General features: G+C 40.0%; 1 protein-coding gene across 7 annotated transcripts in view; it reads left to right on the top strand.

The window, feature by feature from the left end:
• HERC3 (HECT and RLD domain containing E3 ubiquitin protein ligase 3) overlaps positions 1-27,977 on the top strand; it is a 118,187-nt gene that overhangs the window by 68,493 nt on the left and 21,717 nt on the right. For 5 of the 7 annotated variants that reach the window (XM_034671522.1, XM_034671524.1, XM_034671523.1 and 2 more), the window contains 13 exons: positions 197-321; positions 2,119-2,178; positions 4,498-4,609; positions 5,002-5,191; positions 7,213-7,376; positions 7,508-7,621; positions 13,972-13,995; positions 14,091-14,180; positions 15,253-15,423; positions 17,346-17,489; positions 18,405-18,571; positions 21,026-21,092; positions 21,587-21,669. In XM_034671522.1, the coding sequence (XP_034527413.1) occupies positions 197-321; positions 2,119-2,178; positions 4,498-4,609; positions 5,002-5,191; positions 7,213-7,376; positions 7,508-7,621; positions 13,972-13,995; positions 14,091-14,180; positions 15,253-15,423; positions 17,346-17,489; positions 18,405-18,571; positions 21,026-21,092; positions 21,587-21,669 (1,511 nt within the window). Of the gene's footprint in view, positions 1-196; positions 322-2,118; positions 2,179-4,497; positions 4,610-5,001; positions 5,192-5,667; positions 5,839-7,212; positions 7,377-7,507; positions 7,622-13,971; positions 13,996-14,090; positions 14,181-15,252; positions 15,424-17,345; positions 17,490-18,404; positions 18,572-21,025; positions 21,093-21,586; positions 21,670-27,977 lie in introns of those variants that run through there. The other 2 variants (XM_034671526.1, XM_034671527.1) reach the window with 2 other exon arrangements.

Genomic DNA, 27,977 nt, shown 5'->3' with positions numbered 1-27,977 from the left:
AGTCCCGGAAATTCCAGAGAGCAGCCCAGCTGGGAGCTGTCAGGAGCTGACACTCAGCAGCTGAGGGAGTGAAGAGGGGGATGTGGGCAGTGCACCCCAGCTCCTGTAAAACCCAAAATGGAGAATATGTTAGAAGAAAGAGAAAAGTTCTATCGTACGTAATTTCTCTTTTTTACTGTTCTGTTTAATCCTTCAGAATTCTTCCCCTGCTGTTGACTTCAGGACGATGAACCAAGCACATTACACCAGTTTAATAAATGATGAAACCATAGCAGTTTGGAGACAAAAACTCTCAGAACACAACAATGCAAATACAATCAAGTATGTGGCTGCTTGTTTTCATCTTATTTTTTCCAGAGTGTGTTGGAATATTCTAGCTTAGTGATTTTCCTTACTTCCATATTGAGGTTGTAAATATACACGGAGTGTTTTATTTTAGGGAATCATTTTTTTTTTTTGGTACATATTTCTTGAGGATTTGGTGTCCTTAGCCACAGATAACATAATAGGTTATTCCCCCCATTCTCTCAGAGTGTGTCCCTTAAACTTCCTTGTTCAGATTTAAAAAATCCTACTGATGAAGGTATGAGTTGGCCTTTTTGCTAAAAAAAAAAAAAAAAAAGCTCAGTATTACGGTTGTTTACCCCCAAGAGTTTCTTCATACACATATCCCAAAGTATCCCAAAAGTAAGATGGCTGTTATCTTACCTAATCTTGAAAAATTTCTAGCAGTTTCACATTCAAAATGATAAGCTGAGATGGTAATTTAATGTCAGGTTGAGAAAATAAAGTAAAAAGGATTGAGGCCTTTTATCAAGTTTATTTTAAAGGAGAATTTTGTCCTGCACATTTTTATGCATTTTCATTGACTTCCCTTAGCATTTCCATTTTTCTGCAGAATCTAATATTTGGGAATGAGTGAATCACACTCTGTGTCCTCACTGTTATATACTGAAATGCCTATAACACATCTTGCTTTATGACATAGATTATAGTATGGCAAATGGCCAGGGCCCTAAACTTTGGGGTGCAACAGGGGATCATTGGGAATGCCTTCCAGCAGCTCATGTCCTCAGAATTTCTCTAACCATAGGTGGCTCTAATGGAGAATGCGGGCTGGGAGGATGTAGGGGTGAGAGAAGGGGACTAAGACTCATCGTGGGAGGGATGGGTGGCTTTCCCTTTGCTGGGGCCTTGACAGTTTAATCATTCTCTGTTTTCTTATTTATAAAATGAGGGGATGGAAGAAATGATCTCTAGAGAACTTTTTTTTTTTTTTTAAAGATTTTATTTATTTGACATAGACAGACCCAGTGAGAGAGGGAACACAAGCAGGGGGAGTGGGAGAGGAAGAAGCAGGCTTCCCGCTGAGCAGGGAGCCCGATGTGGCGCTTGATACCAGGATCCTGGGATCATGACCTGAGCCGAAGGCAGACGCTTAACGACTGAGCCACCCAGGCGCCCTTCTAGAGAACTTTCTTGACCCAGATTCTAGCATTACCAGAAGTTACTGCAACCCCCTCCTTAACCACATTTTTGTTGTATTCCTTCCCTTTTCCATATACTAACTGAGAGGGTCCAGGACTGTTCACACACACTTTCTTTCTGGGTCCTCAGAAACTAGCTGTTTTCCCAGAACCTCTGTTATCCAGGTAATAGGAGTAAACACTCATTTCACTTATTTTCAGTTTCTTTCTCAGACAGGAAACACAATAGAAGGAAATGGTTGTTCATTTATTATTTTGCAAAGACAATTTCTGTGTTTGGGACATAATAGCTCAGCTTTTCTTTTGTGATTATATGTTTGGAGATGAGCTGGGGAGTATTTTAGATGGTTGATGGTAGAGGAATGTTCAAGATCATCCTCAGGTGCAAGAGTTGTTCTTTCAGTAGCTTTGGTACTTTTGATTTTAACATGACTTATGGAAAATTTAAGTACTTATCCATTTTGAGACACAGTGTTTCTCCACAGCAAATATATATTTTCTAAGAATTCATCTGGGTAAGAAAGCTGCTATTAATGAAATCCTGGAATAGATGACTAACCTGTTGTTGAGGCTTGAATAGCCATTTCTTTATAATTATTAAAGGCTTGCCTACCTTTTTCTTTCTGAGCAGTGGTGTTGTTCAGATCTTATCTTCTGCAGCCTGTTGGAATGGAAGTTTTCTTGAAAAAAAGTAAGTGATTTAGAATCTTAAAAAAGTACCTACATGTGATGCAAGTACTTAGTCAGCAAAAGCTGTGAAAGACTTCTGTTCTCTTTGATGGTGGTTGGCCTTAATTCAGTGGATAAGCTGATGATTTGTGCAAAAATTGGAATGCCTAATAATGATGAATGGGAGGATGTCAGGAAGGGCAATGCTGATTCATTCCTGGTTGGCAAAGAAGCAGATTAGGTAAGAGAGAGGCCATCCCAGAAAGAGTTTGATGTAATCAATAGTAAGATTTCTTAGGGTATTCTAAAATGTTACCACAACATGTATACTGTATTTGTTTTTAAATTCTTAATTCTTTAAGTAGTCTCCTCAGTTTCATTGGTTTGTTTTCCCATAGGCTTTTCTTTTCTCAAAAAGAGTGAGCTTAGGGGGACATTCCAAGGAAGCTTCAGGAGATCCTTGGACTTAGGTCTAACTCAGCTCACCAGGAAATTACATTTGGGCTGAATTTCCAGGTAGTAAATAGTGTTTCTTTGCTTGGCCTTACCCCTTCTGCAAATATCCCCCCCAGGAACCTCATGCAGCAGAAGGCTCTTGTCGTGGGTTTTGATCTGTGGTGATCCCAAGTCCTGACCATCTCTCATTCCCTTTTTTGCCAGTGATCGGGTGAATGAAATCCCAAGAAGATTTAAATTCAGTTGTGTGTGTGAATCCCACTCCCTCCCCCACCAAAAATTTATGTCCCTAACTGGATTGCAAGAGGTCACTTCGGAAACTCTTCAGTTACAGCTAGAGATTGCCACGTCATTTACTTGTATCATTAGGGTAGCTGAAATGAGCTTATCCAGTTTATTCCAGATTTAATATTTAGCCTTTTTCTCCAGGGAAAAGTATTCTGGATTGTGCTGATGTTGGTCTTTTAGGACAGTGGTTTTCAGCCAAGCTGATTTATCTTCCGAGAGGACATTTAGCAATGACATTTTTTGGTTGTTCCAATGGGGGGCAGGTACCACTGGCATCTAGTGGGTAAAGACCAAGGATGCTGTGAAGCACCTCACAATCCTGACTACCCAACAAAGAATTATTTGGCCCCAAAGTCAATAGCACCAAGGCTGAGAAGCCTTGTTTTAGAAGGATAGGTTTTTATGAAGGTTTGGAATGGCCAGATTTGTTGGGTTATTCATCTTTAGTTTCATAAATTCCGTAGAGATGTGGGTAAAGCTTTTTTTTTTTTTTAAACTGACAACTGTGCTGTTTCAGGACTCCTGCTTATATGTAGCTAATGCAGAATGCCTCACAGGAAACCAGTTAAAGTGAAGACCACTTTTACAAAGCATAAATACATTTAGATAAAATATTTTGTTTTTTCTTAACAGCATGGCAGAAAATACCTCTAAGCATATGGAAGGTTACATAAAGGACACCAGGATTAATTTCTGTGTTTGGGGTAGATTTATTTTTAGAGTAATAACAACAAAAGACCCAACAAACAAAGCCCAGGCATCTCTTTATTTGACCATTTAGGTTTCAATACATATAATTATGATTTTTTTTAATGTTAGAAACTCTACTTATGTTTTTATAAATTACAACATTGCTGTCAGATGGTGTTAAAACTATCTGAGTGTGTCCATTACTCATAAACGGTAGCTTGTTTTGCAAATAGAGAGTTCTTTTGTGATTAATAGATGTGGTAACATTCAAGAGTAGGAATTTAAAAGAGATATTCTCTAAGTCTCTAAAAGGCTAATATTTTATTTAAGGGTAGGAAAAATGATTAGTTGCTAGGAAGTTAAAAACAGTAGCAGTGACATTAGTCCTTGGGTGTATGTAATTGTATCCCTTGTGTAAACTTAGACATTAACTTTGTTGTAGATCTGATTTTTAAAAAAAAGTTATTAAGAAAAGCTTGAAACGAGGTTTGTGCTCCCTGCCATTTGTTGATGAGCGGGCCAGTTTGCACAGAGCACGTGTTCTGCCCCTTGGCACGGCATCTGCTTCTAGGTCAGCGTACTGCAAAAGTACGAGAGTAAATGAGGGAAAGGACGCTCTGCTTATAAGTTTCAGGATAGCCTCAAACTGAAAATGATGATCCTTGTTTGTACTTTGAATTGAAGGAAAAAAACTCTTGAAAAGTTTAAGATCATCTTGAAGAAGGGGTTCTAGAGCTGGATTCTGTTGGGCTTTCTTGAAGTGTCGTGTTTTTATGCAGCTTGTCTGCTAGGTCAACTTTAAACCCGATCAGTAAGACAGACTATTTCGTTTCCCTTTTCTAATTCCTATCAGAGTAGTGTTTGCTTTGCTTTTCTTTTATTATACATTTTTGACATTTTTGTTTAGAATTGATGAACATTTTAAAACAAGTCCCAAAATCCCTGGGATTGACCTGAACTCAACGAGAGTGTTATTTGAGAAGTTGATGAGCTCTCAGCACTCGATGATTCTAGAACAGGTAAGTTCTTTACATTTACAGAGTATATTTTTAAAAATGCATTTTTGCACTGGACTAATTCATCTTTCAAGAGAAACGAGAGTAAGATAAGAAGGCAAAAAATCTTGTATAAATCTTAACTCTAAAATATTCACTTTGGGAATTTGACCTACCTTTAACTTTCTTCTTAGGTTAAGTCTTTCTAAGGAAATGCCCTTCCAGGGTAAGGTCTGCATGCGTGGGGATCTTTGGCTTTTCATTCCACTGATGTATTTCCTGAGCGCCCCCTGGGCCTGGCTCACGGTTGGCTCTCAGTGCATACTGTGTGAATGGGAGTTGAGAGTCTCTCGAATAGCTTATGAATTAGATCTCACACATGTTAGAATTTCACAGTATTGTTTTCTCTCATACAGATCTTGAACAGCTTTGAAAGTTGCCTGATTCCTCAGTTGTCGAGTTCACCACCAGATGTTGAAGCCATGAGAATCTATTTAATACTACCCGAGTTCCCCCTGCTCCAGGATTCCAAGTATTACATAACGTTGACTATTCCCCTGGCCATGGCCATTCTGCGGCTGGATACAAACCCCAGCAAAGTATTAGGTGAATTTGCGAAACTCAGTACCAGTGGTTTTGTACTTTTTATTGGTGTGACCACTGGCTCTCAGTGGGCTGAGAATCTGTTTGATGCCATTTAATCTGTTTGATGCCATTTAATATGCTTAACATTCAAATCTTACCTTTCTTTGCTGCTGTCTTCTAACTGGCCATATTTGCATGATGAGCAAATCAAACCATTATTTAGGTTATTTGAAATGATTCATGCCAGACTAATCTTGATTTTTAAATATTCACAAGGTTAGATTATCCAACTTTACTTTTTTCACCTCCTACATTTGCTAGTAGTTAATAGCGCCTCAAAAATTAGTGTCCATCTGTTGCTCTTTCTCCTATACCTAATTTTAGGGGGTGGGAGTGAAATGAACAGTTTGGTGTGATGCACAGGTCTCCAAAAGAGGAGAGGAAGAAAATGACCTAGTGGAGACTTACCAAATGTTTGTTCTGTTTTTCTTTTTTAGGACAGTTGAGTCCACACTGATTTTTGCAGGCCACGGACACTTTGCTGAGATAAGAACCTTCCGTTCCTCAGTGAATTGGAGAGTGTCTCTCATGGGAGTAGCGCCTGAGATGTTTTTATTAATCAAGTGCAGAAAGTCTGTCACCTGGCTTTTCCCTTTTTTTTTTTCCTGGTAAATTTTTTTTTAGGTGTTCATTGCAACTCAGTAACTTCTGCGTTCCATTTGGACTAGGATGTTACTTGAGTGTGTCTCCCCATGAGTAAAGAGACCTGTGTTCCTGAGGATGGAATCCCGGCTTTTCCATATTGCTTCCACCTTTGCAGAAGATATGAAAACAGAAATAATAATGAACGTACTAGAAATGTGTTAGTCCTTCATTTTGCTTTTTTAAGATCAAAGCCCTTTGGGGCATATTTTTTCAGGTGTTCTAGTAGACTACGAGGTAGAGAGATGGCAGTCTCCGAAGGAGTATTACCTGACATTAAAGTTTTGCATTTTTACTTTAATTTTTTCCAGGTAGGACTTCACAATGAGATCAGAGTTGTTCAGTTTTACACTTTGTTTTTAACTTCTAATTAAAGAAATTTAAATTTAAAAGAATATCCCAAAGTACAGAAAACACTACAGGTACCCATTCACACACAGATTCATGATTATCGATATTTTGCCCTTTCAGTTTTCTATGTTCCCCCTACCACCACCTCTTTATTTTCGCTGAAATATTTTTTAAAAATCATAGACATCGTATCATTTCATCCTTTAAGTATTTCAGTATGGCTGAATTTACTTCTGACAGTGTAGAAACCAATGCTATAGCCTTCTTGTCTGGTTATGAGAAAGCATAGTTTGGGGAGAAACAGAAATAGTAGTTTTCAACTAATGCTGCCTCTTGAAGGGAAGGCCTGGTTGCCCTACTGGTGCTGTTTTCAGGGGCATGTGGTCCTTTGCATCCCTGGTACAGGAAGTAGGTGGGGGCTGAGGCGGGGGCAGCGAGGATGAGGATGTCTGAACGTTCCTGCCCACAGCTGGTGCCTTGGCGTCTTGTCCTTACGGACCTTTGGAATTGAACTTTTAGCTTAGCTTTCTGAATGAGTCCTGGAGAAAAAAAAAATCAGATCAAGCATTACAAAAAAAGCTCTAGGGATCTTGTGCAGCTCCCACTCTCTCCAGAAATGCTTTAATGGATTCTTTTTCAAGTCAGTTTTGGGAAACTGTATTTTAGACTAATGTTCATTTTCTTTTTTTTTTTTTTTTTAAAGATTTTATTTATTTATTTGACAGAGATAGAGACACAGCGAGAGAGGGAACACAAGCAGGGGAATGGGAGAGGAAGAAGCAGGCTCATAGCAGAAGAGCCTGATGTGGGGCTCGATCCCATAACGCCGGGATCACGCCCTGAGCCGAAGGCAGACGCTTAACCGCTGTGCCACCCAGGAGCCCCTAATGTTCATTTTCTAGCCGGAGCAGTTTTTAGCTGGTAGGCAGAAGACATAAATACTTGATCAGGGATACATGTTGAAATAAGTCTTTTCTTTCTTTCTAAAGATAACTGGTGGTCTCAGGTATGCCCAAAATATTTCATGAAGCTCGTAAACCTCTATAAAGGTGCAGTCGTTTATCTACTGAGAGGAAGAAAGACATTCTTAATTCCTGTACTGTTTAACAATTATGTGACAGCAGCTCTCAAGCTCCTGGAGAAGTTATATAAGGTGAGCATAGAGAGGAGCCAGTGGGGAGGGGGTGAATAGATGGTAGGCTCAAATGTCCTACTGAGGTTGTCCATGGGAAGCCCTTTTTCACTTGTCTTGGTTTTAATTTTCCTTATTTTGTTCTTTATCAGGTAAATCTCAAAGTGAAGCATGTGGAATATGATACATTTTACATTCCTGAGATTTCCAATCTTGTGGACATTCAGGAAGACTACCTCATGTGGTTCTTGCATCAAGCAGGCATGGTAAGAATTCACATAAAGCAGACCTTAAAGATTTATTCTTTTCTCAGTGTACAAATAAGGACAAGAAGAGCACATCTGAGCCCCACATTTATCCTTGACTTCGGTGTTAATGTCACAGTGTTTTGGCTGGCTTTGCATTCTTGGACTTTGAAGTGCTCTGAGAAATCATAATGGTCAGTAAGGAGTCATAAACGGGTAGTCAGCCAGAATGGTGCAAATCTTAATTAGTTGCCAACATTTTAAAAATCAAGGTATCTAAAGTCGTCACAGTTGCAGAAGCAGAAAGTAGAGTAGTGGTTGCTGGGGCCTGAGGGAAGGGAAAGGGGGAGTTGTTTAGTAGTTACAGAACTTCAGTTTTGCAAGATGAAAAAGTTCTGGAGATCTGCCATATAAAAATGTAAATACAGTTAACACTACTGAATTGTACACCTAAAAATGGTAAAGATGGCAAACTTTATGTTACATGTCTTTTACCACAAAAAAGGGCAAGATACATAAAATGAATTTTTAGCTTTTCTTGAAACTTGGAATATCTGGCAACATAACCTGTCCTCCCAGATGGTGCCGATTGGCTGGAGTTCAATAGTGTCTCTTTAGATGAGGCTTCTGTGTGCCACAGTCCCCACTGCCACTTGATTTTGACATCAAGGAAAGGATCATTTGCTAATTACCATCTTCTAATAGCTAGCTTACTTCAGTTTCTTATGTTGGCACCTGAACCCTATAGGCCACCTCTGATTTGGGATTATGGGTGTGAAGATGTCACCTCTCCCTGACCTAGCTGTCACCGTATGTTAGATAGGCCATCCAAGGGGATTCGGACTCCTGCCTGCCACCATGACTTGGCAAGAAGTGCTCAGTTTGATTGCAGCCTGGCTTGGGATCTATGCAGGAGTTTTTAGGACCTCCCCTCTGTGGAGTATGTGTCAATTTGAGTTATGTCAGAAAACAGAATGATGATGTGGTTCGTGTATTTAGTGAAGTCATGTGCAGCAGACGCATCTGATGTGAGTCCTTGCCAGTGTAACAGACTTATCACCAACATTGAGGCAGTATTTTCCCTGTAACGTTTTTGGAGGTCAGTAGCAGTCTCTAATAGCAAGGTGTTCAGATAGGTTTATTTAACTTAGAAGGTTATTTGCTTTGTCAAATAGTAGATGATCAGTGCTAGATGTAATAATGTTTTTTTTTTAATTTAAATTCAATTAATTAACAGATAATGTGTGATTTGTCTCAGAGTTAGAGGTCTGTGATTCATCAGTCTTATATAGTACCCAGTGCTCATTACAACACATACCTTCCCCGGTGTCTATCACCCAGTTATGTGTTTTTAATAAGCTTTATGGTAATCTTGAAAAAAACAAAATACTCTTCAATAAAAATGGGTTTGAGTCTTCTAACTGGGTTTACATGGAAAATTTAACATGCAAGCTAGCAATGAACTCTGCTTTCACCTGCTAATTTAGAAATTGGAAAAAGAAGCTTTTCTGTTTTACCAGCTCATGAGTAACTAGTCCTGGGATAATAAAATGTTAAGAGCTGAAGTTAGCTTTATGAATTGTTTAGGCTGTTTTGTTTCTAGGTGAGGAATTGGAGGCCCACAGAAGTTAAATAATTTTTCCAATTATTTAAGCAATTTAGTTAGCTTCATAAAAGCAATTCTTCTGACTTTGAATCTACCCTTTCTGTGACTAGATGCTGAATAAAACACTTCTTTAATGAATCCTAGTTCTTTTTGCCACTGAAAAAGAAGTTGCTGGTTTTAGAAATGTAGTTTATCATGATTGCAGTCTGTGAATGGCGGTACTTAAGTGAGCAACTTTGGCTTTCTTTTAGATTTCACATAGAAGTGATACCATAGAGTATTTGTCTTTCTCTTTTTGGCTCATTTCACTTGGCATAGTGCCCTTCAGGTTCGTGTTGTTGCAAATGGCAGGTTTGCCTTCTTTTTTTTTTTATGGCTGAATAATATTCCTGTGTGCGTGCATGCGTGTGTGTGTGTGTGTGTGTGTTTGTGTGTGGCTTTGCATGTCAAATGTTTTAGCGTCATAGTAGCCAAGGCAGTCTAGCATATAGTTCAGAGCACACACTCTAGTCAAAAAGAAGTGGGTTCAAATCTCAGTGGTGGCCTACTACCTATGTGGCCTTAGGCAAGTTACTTAATATCTATAGTCCTGGTGTCCTTATTTGTAAATGAGTATTATGACAGTATTATGAGAAGTAGATGGGAGAAAGCATGGGAAGTCTTTACTTGGCAGACTACTCAGTGTGTGGCATATAATAAGCCTTCACTAACTAGTTTTCAGTAGGCAGCTCTGGGGCACCTAATGTGTGTCATGAGCCTGCTGGTCACTGGGGATGGAGACCTGTAGCACATGGTGGCTGCCTCTGTGGGGTATTCAGTGCAGAGGCAGCAGTGAAAAAGCATGACAAAGCTTGTGTAACCCTTGTGTGTAAAGGGCTATGGAGCACAGAAGGAACATTTCTAGAGTGGCTGATTTCTGCTCATTTTAAAGATTTGTTTTAATTTATTAATTCCAGGGAGAGAGAGAGCAGAGGGAGGAGCAGAGGGAGAGGGACAAGCAGACTCCGCGCTGAGTGCGGAACCTGATGTGGGGCTCCATTTCAGGCCACTGAGACTTAACCGACCGAGCTGTCCAGGCTCCCTGATTTTCGCTCATTTTAAAGAAGAGGTGGTAGTGCTTTGTTTCTTTCAGTGAATAAACTGCCATCTTCTACACTTGAAAACCAAAGAGCACATAGAATGAGTGGCTCTGTGGGTTCCCATAGAGGGCAGCGTAAGGGAGAAAGTCAGTGACAAAGTAAATGCATCTGAAGTAAACACTCGAATTGACTTGACATCTTGCTGTATGTGTCACATGGGGACAGTGGTTTGGCTCCAGGTGCTGTGTTGTGCACGGGTGAGACAAGGCCACTGTTTTGCCTCAGCACGCAGTGATGCTGGGAAGCCAGACTTATCTGTGGTGGGTAGTCTGTGGTGGGTGCAGGAACACCGGGTGGCAGCCCCTAAGGCAGAGTTAGCTGTGTTTTCTCCTCATGCTGCAGGTTTTGTACAGTACCTCCTGTCCCCAGACACAGCTATGCTTAGGAAATGCGGACTTGGAATTTAAAAAAGAAGAAAAGGATGTTCCCAATTCCCCACTACAGTACCATGTACTTATTCTGTGTTTCTGTTTAATACACTTTCAGAAATGAAATAAGGTCACAGTCTAACCCCATTTCAAGCAAGAACACTTGCAATATGATCCATCACCAGTACTTTGATAGTTTTGTGTTCGTTAGACTGATTTTGGGGGAGTGGACGGCCCAGGACAAGCAGCCTCCTCCCTGAGAGGATTGCATATCTTACCCGTTCACGCTCATCCTCCTACATTAGGGAGAGCAGCCAGAGAGCAAAATCATAACGCTGCTGTTTGAACATTTATTTCATGTAATACAGAAATGCCAGTGCTAATAACATTTGTAAAATATTTAGCATTTGCAGAATAAAAATCAGTGAAATTAGATGATTATATTTCAAATACAAAACCCCATTGACTTATAAAAAATTATAGACTTTCTATGTATGAATAAACCTTCATAGGGATGCCTGGGTGGCTCAGTCAGTTGGGTGGCTGGCTCTTGATTTTGGCTCAGGTCATGATCTTGGGGTCATGAGTTCAAGCCCTGTGGCTGGCTCTGCGCTCAGCAGGGAGTCTGCTTGGGATTCTCTCTCCCTTTTCCCCTTGCTCACACTCTCTCTCTGTCTCTCTAGAATAAATGGGTAAATCTTAAAAAAAAATTTAAAAATTAGACCTTCATATGGGTCTGTTCCTTCTTTTGACTGAATAACCTTCCTTCCTTTGCCGTCTTTAGAGCTGGCTCCTGGAGGGAGGAGGGTCTTATGGACCATCAACTCTCTGGCCTTGGCTCTGGTTCCTAACTGAGGCAGTTCTAGATTTCTTGGCAACCAACCCCCCCCCGACCTGAGAGCATGGTGACCTTGCCCTCCCTTTAACTCCTCTCCTTCTGCAGGAGAGACATCAGCCTGCTTCCAAAACTGGGCTCTTGCAGGGGTGAAGGGGTCAGGTGAGGGGCAATGGGAGGGACTAGGACTGAGGAGGTAGACGTTGGAGGAGGCCTGGGCCGGCTTGCGGTAGGGGTGGTGGCAAGAGGGCAGCAGGATGGTCCCAGAACTGCAGTGAGCCTGGAGAAAGCCAGGACCTCCAGGCAGACCTGCTGACTGATGTCTGAAATAACTATACTGTCCTAACAGAAATGCCAGTATTTAAGAATACTCGGTACGCCGTGATGCTATAATGCCCGCAACTGTTCTTGTGGTCACTCGGTCACTTCTCTCCCAGTCACTTTTACGTTTGAAGTGTTCGAAACTTTATCTTGCTTTATAGACCCACACACATTAAAGATCTTCCTTGTTCCTTGAGAATAAGCAAATAATGCTTAGTTCTGAATATTGCCATCACTTGTAAGCACTTGTAAACCCACTTCCCTAGGACGCTCCTAACCTTTTCAGGTCCTAGAAGATCACTTTGTGAAGTGCTGTTTTATGGTAAGGTGGGCTTTTTTTTTTTCTTAGTGATTTCAATTCCTAAATTCCAAATAATTAGATATGTAGGTATGAGAATGAGCCAAATGAGCCTGGATTATATATGCATGATTCCATACCTTGTCTCACTGGACTGGAATCATCTCTCCAGTTAGGGTTTCTTAGTCTAGGGAAATGTTCCAGAATCTCTAAAGGAACCTAATTCCAAAGGATTAACAGGATGGATTTTAGTGAAAATTGCTATTAAATGATTTCATCGAAATATACACAAACACCAAAGGAGGTAGTGATACACTTCTTATTCAGTAGCCTTAAACAATTATAGAACCAAACCAAACCTACAAATTAAATGCAGACAAAACTCTAAAATCAATAAAATACAGATTAGCCTTATGATTAAATGTGACAGCAAAAACATCTTTCTGAAACCCACTGACAGAGGAACTGCCTGCTGTCGGGCGTTGGGTGCCTGAGTTCCCCCGGCCTGTTGGCCCTGGGATGACTCAGCTCTCTTCTCTTTTCAGAAGCTATTAAAACTTCCTTCATGCAGCGGGCCGGCCGAGACTATTCTGGCCTTTTCCTGGGCGTAAATGCAGAGGAAGACTGTTTTTCTTCTTTTTCATTACCCTTGGACAATTAAGCACATATAACATGACCAATGCAATCATTAAAATAAATGAAAATCATCATAAGGAGGTTGTTCAGATTGCATTTGCATTAATTTTGTTTAGGATATCATTTTAAAGAACCCACAGAATGTTTAAAAATTCATAGAGCACTCTTAGATCTCTGAGAATAAGTTCTGCAGTCTTCTGTTGGAGAAATACTGCTGCAGATCAACAGAATGTGTATTGTTGATGCTTTTGTTTCTGTTAAATCAGTAAATAATGTTTGTTACATAACCGAACAACTTTCAGAAAAAAAAATTTTTTTCTTGGTAAATGAAATGGTAACAAACCTTGTAGATATGTTTCATTTGTGATTGTTGTTATTTATTGTTATTCCCATCCTCAAGATTTTATTTAGATTTATTCACATATTGATGGGATATCTTCTATAGGCCAAACACTAGTCTAAGTGCTGAGTCAGGGACAGCTTTCTAAATATTTGTTTTCTCCTAATCATAACAATTTGTGTGTGTGTGTGTGTGTGTGTGTGTGGTGTGTAAGAAGGAGATGTAACATGATGACAAATAATATGCAGTCTGCATCATCCATTTTACCCAACAAAATTAATATCTGAAGTCAAGGTTGTAAAGCTCCTGTTTTGCAATTAGATTTCTTATAAAAGAGCATTGTATTAATGCTGTAAATTATGGAGCCAGTGAGATGGTCTTTAAAGGTCCTTTAAATTTTTTTATAATTGTTTTTATATTTTTTTCTCAGTCTGTACCCATCAGAGCATCTGGTCTCTTCCATCAAAAATCCAATCAGCCATTCAGATGGTGTTTGCTCTCTGCATGGGCCAATAGATCGGTTATATGTTTTGTTTTTTTTTTAAGATTTTATTTATTTATTTGACAGAGATAGAGACAGGCAACGAGAGAGGGAACACAAGCAGGGGGACTGGGAGAGGAAGAAACAGGCTCATAGCGGAGGAGCCTGATGTGGGGCTCGATCCCATAACGCCGGGATCACGCCCCGAGCCGAAGGCAGACACTCAACCGCTGTGCCACCCAGGCGCCCCCGGTTATATGTTTCGTTATTTATATTTTATATTTGCAGGGGTAGAAAGTTCAGGTTTTGCAATCCAAGTAAGAGACTTTTTATTTTTCTTTATACAGAAGGCTAGACCATCTATAATACAGGTAAATGATGATCCATTTTTCATTTACTTATATATTTTTCCAGCAGTATTCTCCGTGGAACACTGTAATATTGCCAATAATATGTTTTATTCTAGGATACCGTCACACTTTGTTCCTACCCTTTCATCTTTGATGCCCAAGCCAAGACCAAAATGTTACAGACCGATGCTGAACTACAGATGCAGGTGAGGCCATCATAACTTTTTAGAACTATTATAAGTTTTTTCCAGCAATTTTATGTTGACTATAACACATAAACACGAATGTATGTTTACCTGAATCTGGGGTTGGCAAGCATTTTCATAAAGGGCCATATAGTAAATATTTTAGTCTTTGTGGGCCATGCTCTGTCTTCACTATTCAACTATTTTGTGTTGTAACGTGGAAAGCAGTGATAGACAATAAGTAGATGAATGAGCATGGCATTTTTCCAGTACAATTTTCTGTACACTGAAATTTGAATTTTATATAATTTTCACATGTGAAATATTCTTTTTTTTTTTCATTTTTTCCCCCAGTCATTTAAAAATGAAATAAACATTATTTCAAGAGCTGTACCAAAATAGGCAACAGGCTGGATTTGGTCTGTGGGCCATTGTTTGCTGCCCTGGTAGAGATAGGGCAATAATTAAATGGAGCTTGTAATTCTTTATTGAATAAAAACTGAAGTTACAGAGATTTGTTTAATTTATTTTAAATACACACTTTTATTATAAAATATAATTGGTTTTGATAAGCTTACAAAGACATTTGTGAATTAATAATACAAATCTGCCGGTTCTTATTGTTGGTAGGTCTGTTCCTTCGTTCATCTCTCTCTCTGTCTGTCCGTCTCTTGCTCTCTGTATGTATCTGTACACATGTGTCTGCTTTCATAGTGACCTATCTGTGATATTGTCAGTTTAAAGGCATTCCAGAGAAAGAATGAAAGCTGTTTAACTCTCCATCATGTTTCTTCTACTCTGATGATTACTTCAGTCTTCATTAGCTGGTCTCAGTCATTTTCATGGAACTGGTTTGGGTCCTGTGGTTCATAAACTGTTTAATTTCTTTTTGGTTCAGATGAGAAAGATTTGTGTGTTTTATGAGTAACTTAGAAAATCTGGAAAAGTTAAAGGGAAAAATCGGAAAGAACAAAACGGAGATGCAGTCAGCCTGCTCCCACTCATCCGAGGTCCACAGGCACAGCTGGCCGCTGTCCCATCCCCACTCCCAGGTGCACTGTGTGTAATTGTGTTCTTGGGTGTGCTGTTCCAGGTGGCGGTCAATGGAGCTAACCTGCAGAATGTCTTCATGCTTCTCACCTTGGAGCCTCTGCTGGCCAGAAGCCCCTTCCTGGTCCTTCACGTTCGCAGGAACAATCTCGTTGGAGATGCCCTAAGAGAGCTGAGCATTCATTCTGATATTGATTTGAAAAAGCCTCTCAAAGTGAGCCCTTCATTTTATTCCTCTAAATATCTTCCAGGGTTTCCTTTAAACGGTGTTGATGAAACAGCAAAAGTCTTATTATTAAAATCGTGGAGTGCAGCCATTCATGATTTCTTTCATTCATTTTACAAGAATTTAATCACCTCCATCTGTCAAATCATCAAACAGAACATCTCAGCATTACAACAGATAAGAATGCCAGTGGATTACTTGAGGGGTTATAGGGCTTTCTTTGTCCACTCTCTTGGGCCCATCTGCTCCAGCTCTACCAGAAACAAGCAAGCAAGAGCAAGACTGAAGCTTCAGCTAGATGAAACTACCCAGTCAGCATCTAGGAAGTCTTTGGTTGTCCAACATTGAAGAGAAAGAAGGAAAAAAGTAGAGTGGAAAGCTAGTGAAATTGTGTGGGAAGCTGTTGACCTGTCATGATTGGCACTCTTGGTACCCTGAAATTACTGAATTAAAATTTTTTCTGTCCTCATAGACTATGCATGTTTGTGTTACTACTTATTGTATTCCCAGGGTTTAGCACAATGGTTGGTACCTAGTAGGTATTCAATTAATGTTTAATGAATTATCTGAAGTTGTTTTTTTAAACCCTTTATCATTCCCTTCAGATGATTTCCAGATCTCTGTTGCCATTCCTGTTGTAAACTCTAATTTCCAAAAGGTAGTGTAGGCAAGGACCTGATGGTCTCCATGCTATTGTCACCCTTTCCAGAACATCCCATGAGTGGCATCAGTCTCCTCAGTCGGCCTGGGAGTTCTCCCTGGAACTTCTGGGTTAGATTTTTGAAATTGCAGAGAGAGGGGGGCCTCCCTTTGCCTCCTGTTTTCAATCAGTAATTCAGATGAGACACTTGTTGCCTCATAGCACATCTGAGTTAAGTCTTCTGTGGCATCTGTACAATCGAAGTCCTAGTGTCTGTCCCCACCTTTGCCTCTGTCCTGCTGTCAGCAACCTGGAACTCACTCACAAGGACACACTTTTTCAAATGCTACTTTTAGCTCTGTGTCTGAGCGCTGGCCTGTAAAATGGGGATGATAATAGCAATCCCTACGCATGAGGCTGTTCTGATTAGGTTAATAGAGTTTAGATGCTGGCATGTAACAAACTCGCAATGAATCTCATTTGTTGGTTTGCTGTAGCTATTATTGTGATGATCCTTATGGATCCAGGATGCCCTATATAGATCTGGTTATAGCCCCTCACAGAACCCAAGTCTGTGCCTCCTTAGAACGCCCTCCTTCCTTCGATATGCATCATCTCCTTCAAGATGATCCCCGCTGAGAGAGATTTCTTCCACAAAGCGTTCCTTTACTCAGTTTAATCATTGCTTTTCTCTATGTGCCAGAACATTTACCTCTCAATATATTTGACTCTTTGAAAATAAAATACAGGGGCGCCTGGGTGGCTCAGTTAGTTAAGCATCTGCCTTTGGCTCAGGTCATGATCCTGGGGTCCTGGGATCGAGCCCCTCATCAGGTTCCCTGCTCAGTGGGGAGTCTGCATCTCCCTCTCCCTCTGCCTTTCCCCTGCTCATGCCCTTCCCCTTGCTCATGCCCTCTCTTTCTCTCTCTCAAATAAATAAATAAAATCTTAAAAAAAAAAAAAGAAAAAATATATTCTCCAGTTGATTATTTTATGTTTGCCTTACTGCCCCAGATAAATGGTAAACTTTTCATGGACATATGGTAAACTTCTGACTTCTTTGTATCCCTTGGAGTACCTAGTAGAAATCTTGTGTGTCTGTAAGTGCCTTTTAATAATCAGCACATACACCTTGCAGTTTTCATTGCATCAGTGTATTTTCTCTGTTATATATTTCTTCCCTTGTCCTGACTTTGGAAAGAGTTTGCTAAAAAAAGATGAAACATCAAAGATTTCCCTGAAGTATTAATTTTACTTTCATGATTTTAAGGTAATCTTTGATGGTGAAGAAGCAGTGGATGCTGGTGGTGTCACAAAGGAGTTCTTTCTTTTACTGTTAAAAGAACTTTTGAATCCTATCTACGGAATGTTTACCTACTATCAGGATTCAAATCTCTTGTGGTTTTCAGATACGGTAAGTTAGTGATATTGCAGTTAAACAGATGGATTGCATTAGACTTTCTTTTTGTGGTCAGACCAATCCCCTGACTTCTGACTTTACAAAGGGAAGCATGAAAAAGATAATTTAAACAGTCTAAATAATGTATCTAGTCTTCATTTTTCACTTGTTGCCCAGATCTCATGTATTTTGTCACCCATCAGGCCCATTTCCTTTTCTAGTAGGTAAGATCCAGATTTTGTTATTCTTTGAAGAGTAAAAAGAACACAGTGTGATAAATGAGCTTTATGACACGTGGAAAGCAATAGTCAAGTACGTCTTACTTTAATACTAAGGGTGGTATGTGTGTGAATACTTACACAAATACAGGCACACACGTTATTTTTGAAAATTCAGTAGGAGAGCTAAGCTTTAAATGGCATCTAATTTTAACCAGACTATAATTTAGTTCTTTTTTCTATTGGAGTTTTCTCCCTAGATCTGCACTGTTCTAAAAAGTAGCCATTAGCCACATGACTAAATTTAAATTTTAGTCAGTTAAAATTAAATAATATTCAAGATTTATTTTCTGAAGTTGTGCTAGCCACATTTCAGGTGCTCAGCGGGTGTAGCTCGTGGCTGGGGGATGGCACAGCACAGAATAGACGGTTCCCATCGTTGCAGAAAGTCCTGTGGGGCAGCGTTGCTCTAGGAGATGATATGCTCTTCTCTGTGTTGCTAGATGAGATGTAAATGCTTAACTTTGTCTAGGTTGCAGGTTTTGGTGATGTTGCAGGGTATTTCTCTGCTTCAGAAGGTAACTCAGTATTAATGAGGTCTTTATTCTTTTATACTGAACATATTCTGAGGTAAATGGCAGTGTTTTGAGGGCTGCAAGCAGTGCCTTCCTTTTTTTTTTTTTTTTAACACATTTGCATACATACTGAAAAGTGTTTTGTAGAGCACAACTGGTTTCACTTGATTGGCATAACCTGTGGACTAGCCATCTACAACTCCACTGTGGTTGATCTGCACTTCCCGCTGGCTCTCTACAAGAAGTTACTGAATGTGAAGCCTGGCTTGGAGGACCTGAAGGAGCTGTCACCCACTGAAGGAAGGTACAAAGCTGAAAGACAGGCAGCCCGGGGTGGGGAGCTGCTCTGGCTGCCCGTGGCATGGGGATTAAAGGTTGAAAGTACCGCATGGACAAGCTTGAGTGTGTCAGACCATATGGCTAGACTCTCAAGATGCAGGTGCACCGCCCATATGGCTAGACTCAAGATGCAGGTGCACCACCCGTATGGCTAGACTCTCAAGATGCAGGTGCACCGCCCATATGGCTGGACTCTCAAGATGCAGGTGCACCACCCATATGGCTGGACTCTCAAGATGCAGGTGCACCGCCCATATGGCTGGACTCTCAAGATGCAGGTGTACCGCCCATATGGCTGGACTCTCAAGATGCAGGTGCACAGCTCCTCTCTTGAGGCATTGCCTAGGGCAGGGGGGGCGATGGAGAATGGAGGTCATGGTTGCCCAGGGGTGCCAAATAACCTCACCCTTCCTTATCCTGAACAAAAATAAAGAGTGGAGACTTGTCGTGGTCCAGAAATCTAGAGGGAGAAAGTACTAAAAAGGGAGTGTTTAAAAAATCTTTGATTGAGATATGATTCACAAACAGTCCACCTACTTGAGGTACACAATTCGGTGACTTCAGTATATTCAGAGTTGTGCAGCTGTCACGACAATTTTACAATATTTTTATTGCCCGATTAAGAAACCTGGTACTCTTTAGTTGTCATCCTGTCTCCTCATCCCCCAAGCCCTAGACAGTAACGAAGCTACTTTCTGTCTGTGTAGACTTGCCTAGTCTGAATAGTTCATATAAATGGAATCATACAATACGCGGTCCTTTGTGACCGGCTTCTTTGACGCAGCATGTTTTCAGGGTTCATCGTGTTGAAACACGTGTCAGTATTGAATTTCTTTTTGTCGCCGAATAATAGTCCATTGAATGGATATGTATGACATCCTGTTCATCCATTCATTAGTTGAGAGTTGATGGAAACTGGTGTTGTGCCCACTTTTTGGCTGTCATGGATAATGCTACCCTGGACGTTCTTGTACAAGTTTTTGTGGTGATGTAAGTTTTCATTCCTCTTGGGTGTATACCTAGGAGTGGGATTGCTGGGGCCATATGGTAGCTATGTGTTTAGTCTTTTGAGGAACTGCCAGACTGTTTTCCAGAGTAGTGGAGCCATATTTTTATGTTATTCTGTTTCTGGCTCTTAAAACCCCTTTAATTCTGAGTTTTTTTGCCATAAGAACAGATATATAAAAACACCATATCCTTGGATTTCTGTAAACAGTATAATCCTTTTGGCTTCAACAGGAAGGAACAGCCCTTTTTATGGAGAAAAAGTACCAATTTCAAGGTGGAGATAGAGAAAGGTTCATTTCTAATGTCCCCTCTGGAAGTGAGACTGCCATACCACCTGTGTAGGACACCAATACTGAGAAAACCATAAAGGATGGGAGGGGTGGGGACACAGAGGAGAGAACATTTAGTAGGAGTATTGAAAAATAGAGGAGACCGTAGCAGGGTAATTTTCAGGTAACTGAAGAAGGCTAGAGAGTGGTTGAAGTGTGTGCAATTTACTTTGCCAGCCTGGCTGAGGATATATTTGAAGTAATGATTTTGGGTGGTTAACTGGTAGTGGATTTAAATTCCACACTAAGAATTTTCTTTCTGGGCAACTCTTGATGGAACTAGACTCGGAATTCACTAAAGAAGAAAGTGTGAATGAGGTCTGGTTCTCAGAATGTATTGTCTTGAAAGCTAGGATATGACCATTGTTGGTGTAAACATATTCTTGTTTTAAGAGTATGTGTTTGTATTCTTAGTATGGCAGTTAATAGAGTGTCTTTACCATACAGAACCCCTCGCATTAGCAAGTAAGCCAATTAAGATTACTAAGTGGATGAGGTGACTTTGTGGCTTTCTTATGATGGAAGGATTAAGCATGTGGGTGAAGACATTCTTTCGGGCCACTGTAGTACCGTGTCCTTATATTTTGAATTCCAAGCAATACCACAGTTAAAGGAACACAAGTGTGTCAGATATAAATCTATCTGAATTTCTTAATAAATCTAGTAAGACTTGTTAATGGGAAAAGAGAATAATTAATGAATGTCCTACAGGTCTACTGCCATATTTCTTTTCTTTTTTTTGAAGATTTTATGTATTTATTTTAGAGTGGGGGTGGAGAGAGTAGGGGGAGGAGCAGAAGGAGAGGGACAAGCAGACTGTGCTGAGCGTGGAGCCTGGTATGGGCTGAGATCAGGACCTGAGCCGAAACCAAGAGTTGGATGCTTAACTGACTGAGCCACCCAGGTGCCCCTACCATATTTCTTTTTAAGGTATAAACACAATTTTCTGTCAGTCTGGATTTATGTTTATCCTAGAATCTTCTTTTAGTTTTTCCTTGCAAGGATTCTGGCTACATGACTGAGGTAGAAACACTGTTACAATGTCTAACTTGCCTCTTTTCCTTTCTCTGTTCTATGATTAGGAGTCTTCAAGAGCTGTTAGATTACCCTGGGGAAGATATCGAGGAGACTTTCTGCCTCAATTTCACGGTAAGGATTTCCACAGTTTGCTTCTGATTGTGGCATTCCCTTTTATCATGCTCACAAGTCGTAATGAGCGTATAGTTGTTTTCCAAATCAAAGAATAAATTTAGGGTCTTCTCTGAACAAATTTTAGTTATAGTGTCTTGGTTGTTAAAGGAGTTAAGTAAATATGTTGAATAAATGAGTGAATGATTTATCTGATTTATCTGAACTTAAAATTGCCGAAACATTAGGCCTCTTTACCCTTGATACGTAGATTTCTAGAGTTCATATTGTTTTCTCTTTGATTGCATTTATTGACAATTGCATGTCTTAAAACACAGGATATCTTTTAAGGTGCTGATGTTTTCTGAATCAGGTTCTCTTTTCTCAAGAATTTTCTGTGTAATAAGTAGTGATTAAGCTACATTTGTTCCTGAAGCTTCTCTCAGTCATTTGGATTCTAGAAAGAGAAGTGGTAAACAGAATTGAAGCATCTCTTTTTTCCTCCTTAAATGTAGATTTGTCGAGAAAGCTACGGAGTGATTGAACAGAAGAAGCTGATACCCGGGGGAGACAAAGTAACTGTGCGCAAGGATAACAGGTTAGTCCGGACCTCAGACCCTTGCGGATGTTGCTACTTTATTTCTCTGCACTTTTACTTTTAAGACCAAGATTGAAGTTAAATCTTAATCCCTTCTGCAGAGGAGGCAAGGGTGACAGAGCAAGAATTTGCAGTTTTTAATTAATTTTTAGTATTAGAGGAAGCACCAGGCCTAGATTCAGGAGGTAACTGTTGTAGATTAGAAAAACGGACAGACCTCTTCTTGCATCCTTGCACATTTTTAAAGACAACTAGAAGACTGTGAGGTCTAATGTAACATTCAGTAACCTTCTTTGTTCTGTAAACCTTCCAGACCATCCGGGGAGCCTCAGCTTTGGGGAAAGTTAGTGCCCAACAAAAATGGCCTCAGATGATGAAATTACCTTGATTCTAGGAACCTAATATAGAGGCTAGTCTTGTGTCAAGTAGGTGTTTCAATCAAGACTCAACAAGAAAATCTTGGAGAGGAAAAAAAAAAAAAGAATCCTTGGAGCTAAATGTACTGTCCTTTCTTTATCTGCATAACATTGGTACTTTGTTCACAGCAAATGATCTTTTATTTTTTCAAATAAGGACAGGCTTATAAATTCCCTGTAGCCTGATAATGTTTTTAGAATTGGGAAGTTTATGGCAGATCATAGAGTGGATCTTTTGGCCCAGAAGATTTCTTTTTTGGTTTTGAAGATGGCTTTATCATGTAGACGTATCTGCCTTTAGTTTTCAAAGGATGTCTGGGTTTTTGCCTCAAGTTTCAGACAGGATAACGTGTGGATTGTTTTGTAGGAGCTAACAAGGGGCTAGGCCTGTGGCCCAAGGAAGGGAACATTGAGAATGTCTTTATACTATGGTGAGCTCTGTGTGTTTGGTGCACTGGGTTGGACAGTGATCCGGTGTAGGCCTCGGCCATTTGTGGTGTCGTCTGCACTTGAGGCAGTTGTGGGGACTTACAACTCTTTCAGATCTTTATAAAAGTATTTCTCTTAGAGCACTTTTGGTCTCTGTTTTTTTCCTCTCTCTTTCTGGATCTGAGTTTTTCTCTCTTCCTGTCTCTGCGTCTCCTTCCCTATCACGCTCACGGTCTCTCCTTATTCAGTAGATATTTCTTTGGCTCAACAATTGAATTGACGGAATAGTTGAGAAAGTGTTCAGGAATACTGAAATATAACAGTCTCTTGAGGATGTAAGCTATTCTCAGGTACAACCGTATTTCAGAGGTGAAATAGACGAAATCGGGTGGTTTGAATCTGAAGAGTTCAGAGATACCAGCTTGGGTACAGACACCTGGGAGGTCCGATACGGCATAGAGCTAGGTTGCAAAACCTACCTACCTATTGGGTAACAGAAAGTAGAGACAAAGACCACAGTAAAAAGTGATGGGTAGATCTTAGTTGTTACTTCAGGGAGAGAACAGTGAGTGGGTATGTGTGGGGTATGGGTACTGGTTGGCGGGCCTTGCTGGGGGGAAGCTTCATTTGGAGGACCCGCACTAGTTTAGCCTTGGGGGTTAGGCTGTAGAAGTCTTTGGAAATTAGAGAATTTTAGACTCCATTCAGCAGGTAATAAGAAGACACTGTTGGTTTGTGAGCAAAGGAGTTACATGACAGAAGTAGGTTCCTGGCAGACTTTTTCCTTCTCCACTGTTTATATCTGCTGCTGACACGTTCACACTCATGGACAGTGCTTAACCCCAAGAGTGGTGCTCACAATCAGTGTGGGAGAGCGTGCCGATGTTTAAAGGGCATGGGGGGTGGTGCGGCAGTGCTTGGGTGGCAGTCAGTTGAGTGTCTGACTGACTCTTGGTTTTGGCTGGGGTTGTGATCTCAGAGTCACAAGATCGAGCCCTGCATTGGGCTCTGCGTTCAACATGGAGTCTGCTCAAGTTTCTCTCTCCCTCTCCTCCTCTCCCCTGTTCATGTGTGTGCTTTCTCTCTCTCTTTCTCCAATAAATAAATAAATCTTTAAAAAACCCGTGGGTTCCTTTTCTCTTACTTTGCAGTTGTTTGACAGTAGTTGACTTCAGGGCTGCTTCTACAGGACATTTCCAAGAAGGATGTTTTGATGACACCTAGTTTCCTTAAAAGAAAGACAATGTTTAAATTCAAGAGAGTAAAGAGAAGGGAGCCCGCGTCATTCTTTTACTTGTATTACGAAGCTCCATTATTCTATTACCATGACTTCTAAAAAGTAGCTTCAAAGTTTTCAGGTCTTTGTACACGAGAGAGTGCTGTAGTTTAAAGATTGCCAGGCAGAGCATGGTGGACTCCTGTTTTAATTGCCAGCACACTGTGTTTGAGACTAGTGTGTGGAGCAGCTTCTGTTTTCGGGGAGGTTTATGTTTTGACTTTTCTGGGTCACTAGCGCTCGTTGAGCACACAGTAAACTCATCCATGCTGTCTTAGGCACTGTTGTACGTGCCTTTGTGCTTGTGACAGGAGGCAGACCTTATTTCTGTCACGCAGTTACCTATTGGAGAAGCTTCTGAGAACATAGTTTGGCTACTGCACATTGCTTAGGATCACTGTCACGGTGAAGGACAGTTAGAAAGACATGTGTGATGTCTCTTTTTATTTTATGCTGCAAAAGCAGAAATCTTATCAGCAAGCATACTGAGATCCTGGTAAGAAATGTTGGATACCACTGTGAAAGATTAATCATTGCAGCTCCTTTCCCCTTTTGTCTAGTATATGTCATAATCTCATCACTGGGGGTTGGGGTCCTTTTTGGGTATTTCTTAGATGGGTCTAAGAAAACTAGATGAAAGGATGATAAGAATAATGCTTGCTGGTTTTTAACTTGTAGGCAGTCGAATACACAGAGACTGATTCATAGTAAGCAGTATCTTAACAGTAAGGTATTTGCTGTCACTGCTGCCCTGGAAGAAAATGCCAGAAAGATACCAATTCTTTATCCGTAATTTATTATATTTCATTTGGTTGTAAGATTGCCTTCTATCCTTGGACAAGAGCTGCAGATAGTCGAGCGAGTTACAAGCATCCAAGTAAAGGAATATCCGTGGGTGATTGCTGGTGGCTACATAATAGCCAAATCTTGCCGCAGCTGGTAATCACATCTGGATAACGACTATTCATGGTTAAGTATTTCTCATACTCTGTAACATGGTGTTATTACCATTAATGAAAAATCCACACGTCATTCTAGATTCCCCCAAATTGGTCTTAATTTAATATAGTCAAATTAAATACAATTGATGTCTTCTCCCATTTCTACCATATTAAGAAAGGGATGGGGAAAACAGTAAAAAAGACCACCCTGTGAGGAATGTGAGGCTTACAGTAGGTGCTCCAAAGGGCACCCAGAGTCCATAGCGAGAACCTGAGGGGAAAATCCTACGTGACAGACACTTCTAGCCCCTGAAGATCTACTGAAGTAAGGGCTGCTGACAGACTTGAGTCAATCTCTTGAGATAATCTATAGGTATAATCTTTAAGATCTACCTTGTATTTGCATTGGGCTGTTGTGGGAATAGCAGATGATTAAAATACCAGTAACATTTCTTGAATGCTTACATTTGTCCAAGTACTTCACATGTAATCTTCCCCACTTTACAGATGCAGAAACTGGGGCACACAGAGGCATAAGTTACTTGTTCAGGGTGACACAGCTAGAAATCTAGGATTCAAAGCCAGGCATTGTGAGTGAGATGAGAGCGTGTGCTCCGTGAACGTCCACACATTTCCCCTTCAAGGCCAAGAACAGGACTTGAGTTTCTGTCCACCCCCCCATTTCCCCAACCCTGGAAGAAAAATGACTTAGAAGTTTGCTGTTTTCCTTTCAGGCACGCTATGGAGTTTTTAAAAAACAAAGTTGGCCTAGTTAAAAATATACTATATATGTATAAAATTATATGTCTGAAATTTTAAACTTCACTTGAGACAGTGCTTATATTTACCGTGTTATTACAAAGCCCTCACGCACACCCTTACTAATGACTGCACGGTCTGCCATGTGAATGTGTATGTTCTTCTGCTCTCTTGCTTTGGGGTATTTGGTTTCTAAGTTCTTTTTTATTTCTCTCCCCTCTGCCTTCATTTTTAATTGTACTTATCAAAGCATCTTTTGTGTCTAAAGCTTTGTTTGCCTTTAAAATTGCTTTTTAATAAGACCCCAAGGGTGAAATTGAATTAGTGTATATCATTTTGAATTGGTTGATAGATGTTTTTGCTAAATTGATTTCACTAATGAATTATATATCAACTTGCATATTATCATCAGTGTATGAGAGTACTCATTTTACCTAATCCATATAAGCACTGAGTATTCTCTTAAAAAGAAAACAAGTAATAAATTCTATTGCATTTGTAAAATTTTGCATATCTTGCACACCTAGGTTACTTTTCATATTCTGCACAGCTTTGCTGCATTTTCCTGTGAATTAGATTAGAAACGGACGATATTGTGAATGTACTAAATGCCACTGAATTGTTCATTTAAATGGTTAATTTTTATGTTATGTGAATTTCTTCTCAATAAAAAGTGTTTGTGTACATGTGTATGCACGTGCAAATGTGTCTCTGTGTCTGCCTTCAGTGTAAACTCTCAGGCAGGGAGAACTGCTGTGTCATGCTTTGTCAGTAGGCATCGGGATGCGACACTTTCCTGCGTAATGCTCTGAAAGACTGAATCGAATGTGTACTGCGTGCTGCTTTTCTTCCTGCCAGTTATTTTGTGCATTGCTGGCAAATTTGAGCGTCTAATGGATTAACACTGAGTGATAGTGTTTGACCCACCTTAAAGGCAGGGCATCCTGCTAGATGTTAACATGCAAGTTCTGCGGGCTGCCTGAGGAAAAATCATATAAGCAGTGCAGGAAACAGAGGGTAAAGATCAACCCGGTTAGGGAACATTGGAAGCTGCCTGACATTGTGAAGGGCATCGTAAGCATCCCTGTGTCCTGGGAAATGTGGCCAGCAGTGGTATGACTGGTAGCTAGAAAACCCTACAGCTAAAGTCTTGCCCTAAGTGGAAGGAAGACCGCTGGTCAGAGCACTCAGCTGGGAACGCATGTGTTCCAGAACTCGCTGGAGCCCTGGTCAACTTGGTGCAGCCCTCTCAGGACATGTCTTTCTGCCCCAGACAGGGCTGTAGTATTTCTTCTTTTTCAAGTAGTCTGCTGACGTCCTTTATGTATTTCTGTATTGGGACTAAATGATTTTCATATGATTTGTGGGAACTCTTTATTAAGACTACTTAAACCCTTTGCCATTCATATTTATTGTAAATTGTATTCCTGGTGGTTTGCTTTTGAAAATGTGGCGTGCTCGTATTTAAATCTCTATAATGTATTCATTTCTGTGTTGTCATGTCTGTTGATTATTTCTTTTGGTCTTACGTCACCAATCTCACCCCTCCCCTCTCCAGTAATTGATAAATACATAAAGTATTCTCTTCACTTAAAAAAATTTCGAGTAGGGGGGGTCTGTAGTCTAAGGTAAAGATCTGAATTATTCCCATATTCTAGTTTCCTTAGCTATTCTTACAGGTGAACATTAGATTAATTATATCCAGTTTGAGTTTTGATTTGAAGTGTGATAAATTAGAAGTTAATTTGGGAAGAATTGACACTTTTGTGGTATTCAGTCTTACCTCTAAAGGCCTGTTTTACATTTCTTTCTGGTTTTGTTTTTCCTTTTCATGTAGGTTTACACATTTTTTATTAGAGGTTTTTATAAATGTTTTGATTTCTTCTATTGTGAAAGTCTTTCCATGTTTTGATAATTATTGGTACCTAGAAATAGTTAATGGTTTTTGTATATTTATCTGGCAACTGGTCAGTTGCTCGAATTTATTCAGTGTTAATAATTTTCAGTTGATTCTCTTGGGTTTTCTATATATAATTATATGCCTGCAAAAAAATTTTCCTCCAATAATTATACTCCTTATTTGTTTTTCATTTTTGCTTTTTTTACTACGTGGACCTAGCAGAATGTTAAAGGAATCTTTTATTCCTAGAGATAAGAAATAAATATTGAATTTTATCAGTTTTTGCTTCTATTAAGATAATCATATGATTAAGATAATCACTGACTTCTTACATAATATGCTATTTTGATTTTCTTTCTGTTGCCTGGCCCTAAGGATGATTAATATTACATTGAGGTTTAGCTCTACCATTGTCATTAGCAACAGGTTAGAGCTGCCTTAAGTCCTTAAGGTAAAGCAGCATAATTTCACTTCTGTGTAATTTTAACCCTTAAGAGAAATGAAAGAAAATGCATGAGGTTTTAATTTTTAAGGGGGGGGGGGTTCTTTAATTTTTAAATTATTTTGCTTCATTCAGGATGCCCAGT

Source organism: Ailuropoda melanoleuca, chromosome 11 (assembly GCF_002007445.2).
Source record: "Ailuropoda melanoleuca isolate Jingjing chromosome 11, ASM200744v2, whole genome shotgun sequence".
Lineage (NCBI taxonomy): Eukaryota > Metazoa > Chordata > Mammalia > Carnivora > Ursidae > Ailuropoda > Ailuropoda melanoleuca.
Note: the sequence above shows the minus strand (reverse complement) of the source record. Positions and strands in the feature narration are given on the sequence as shown.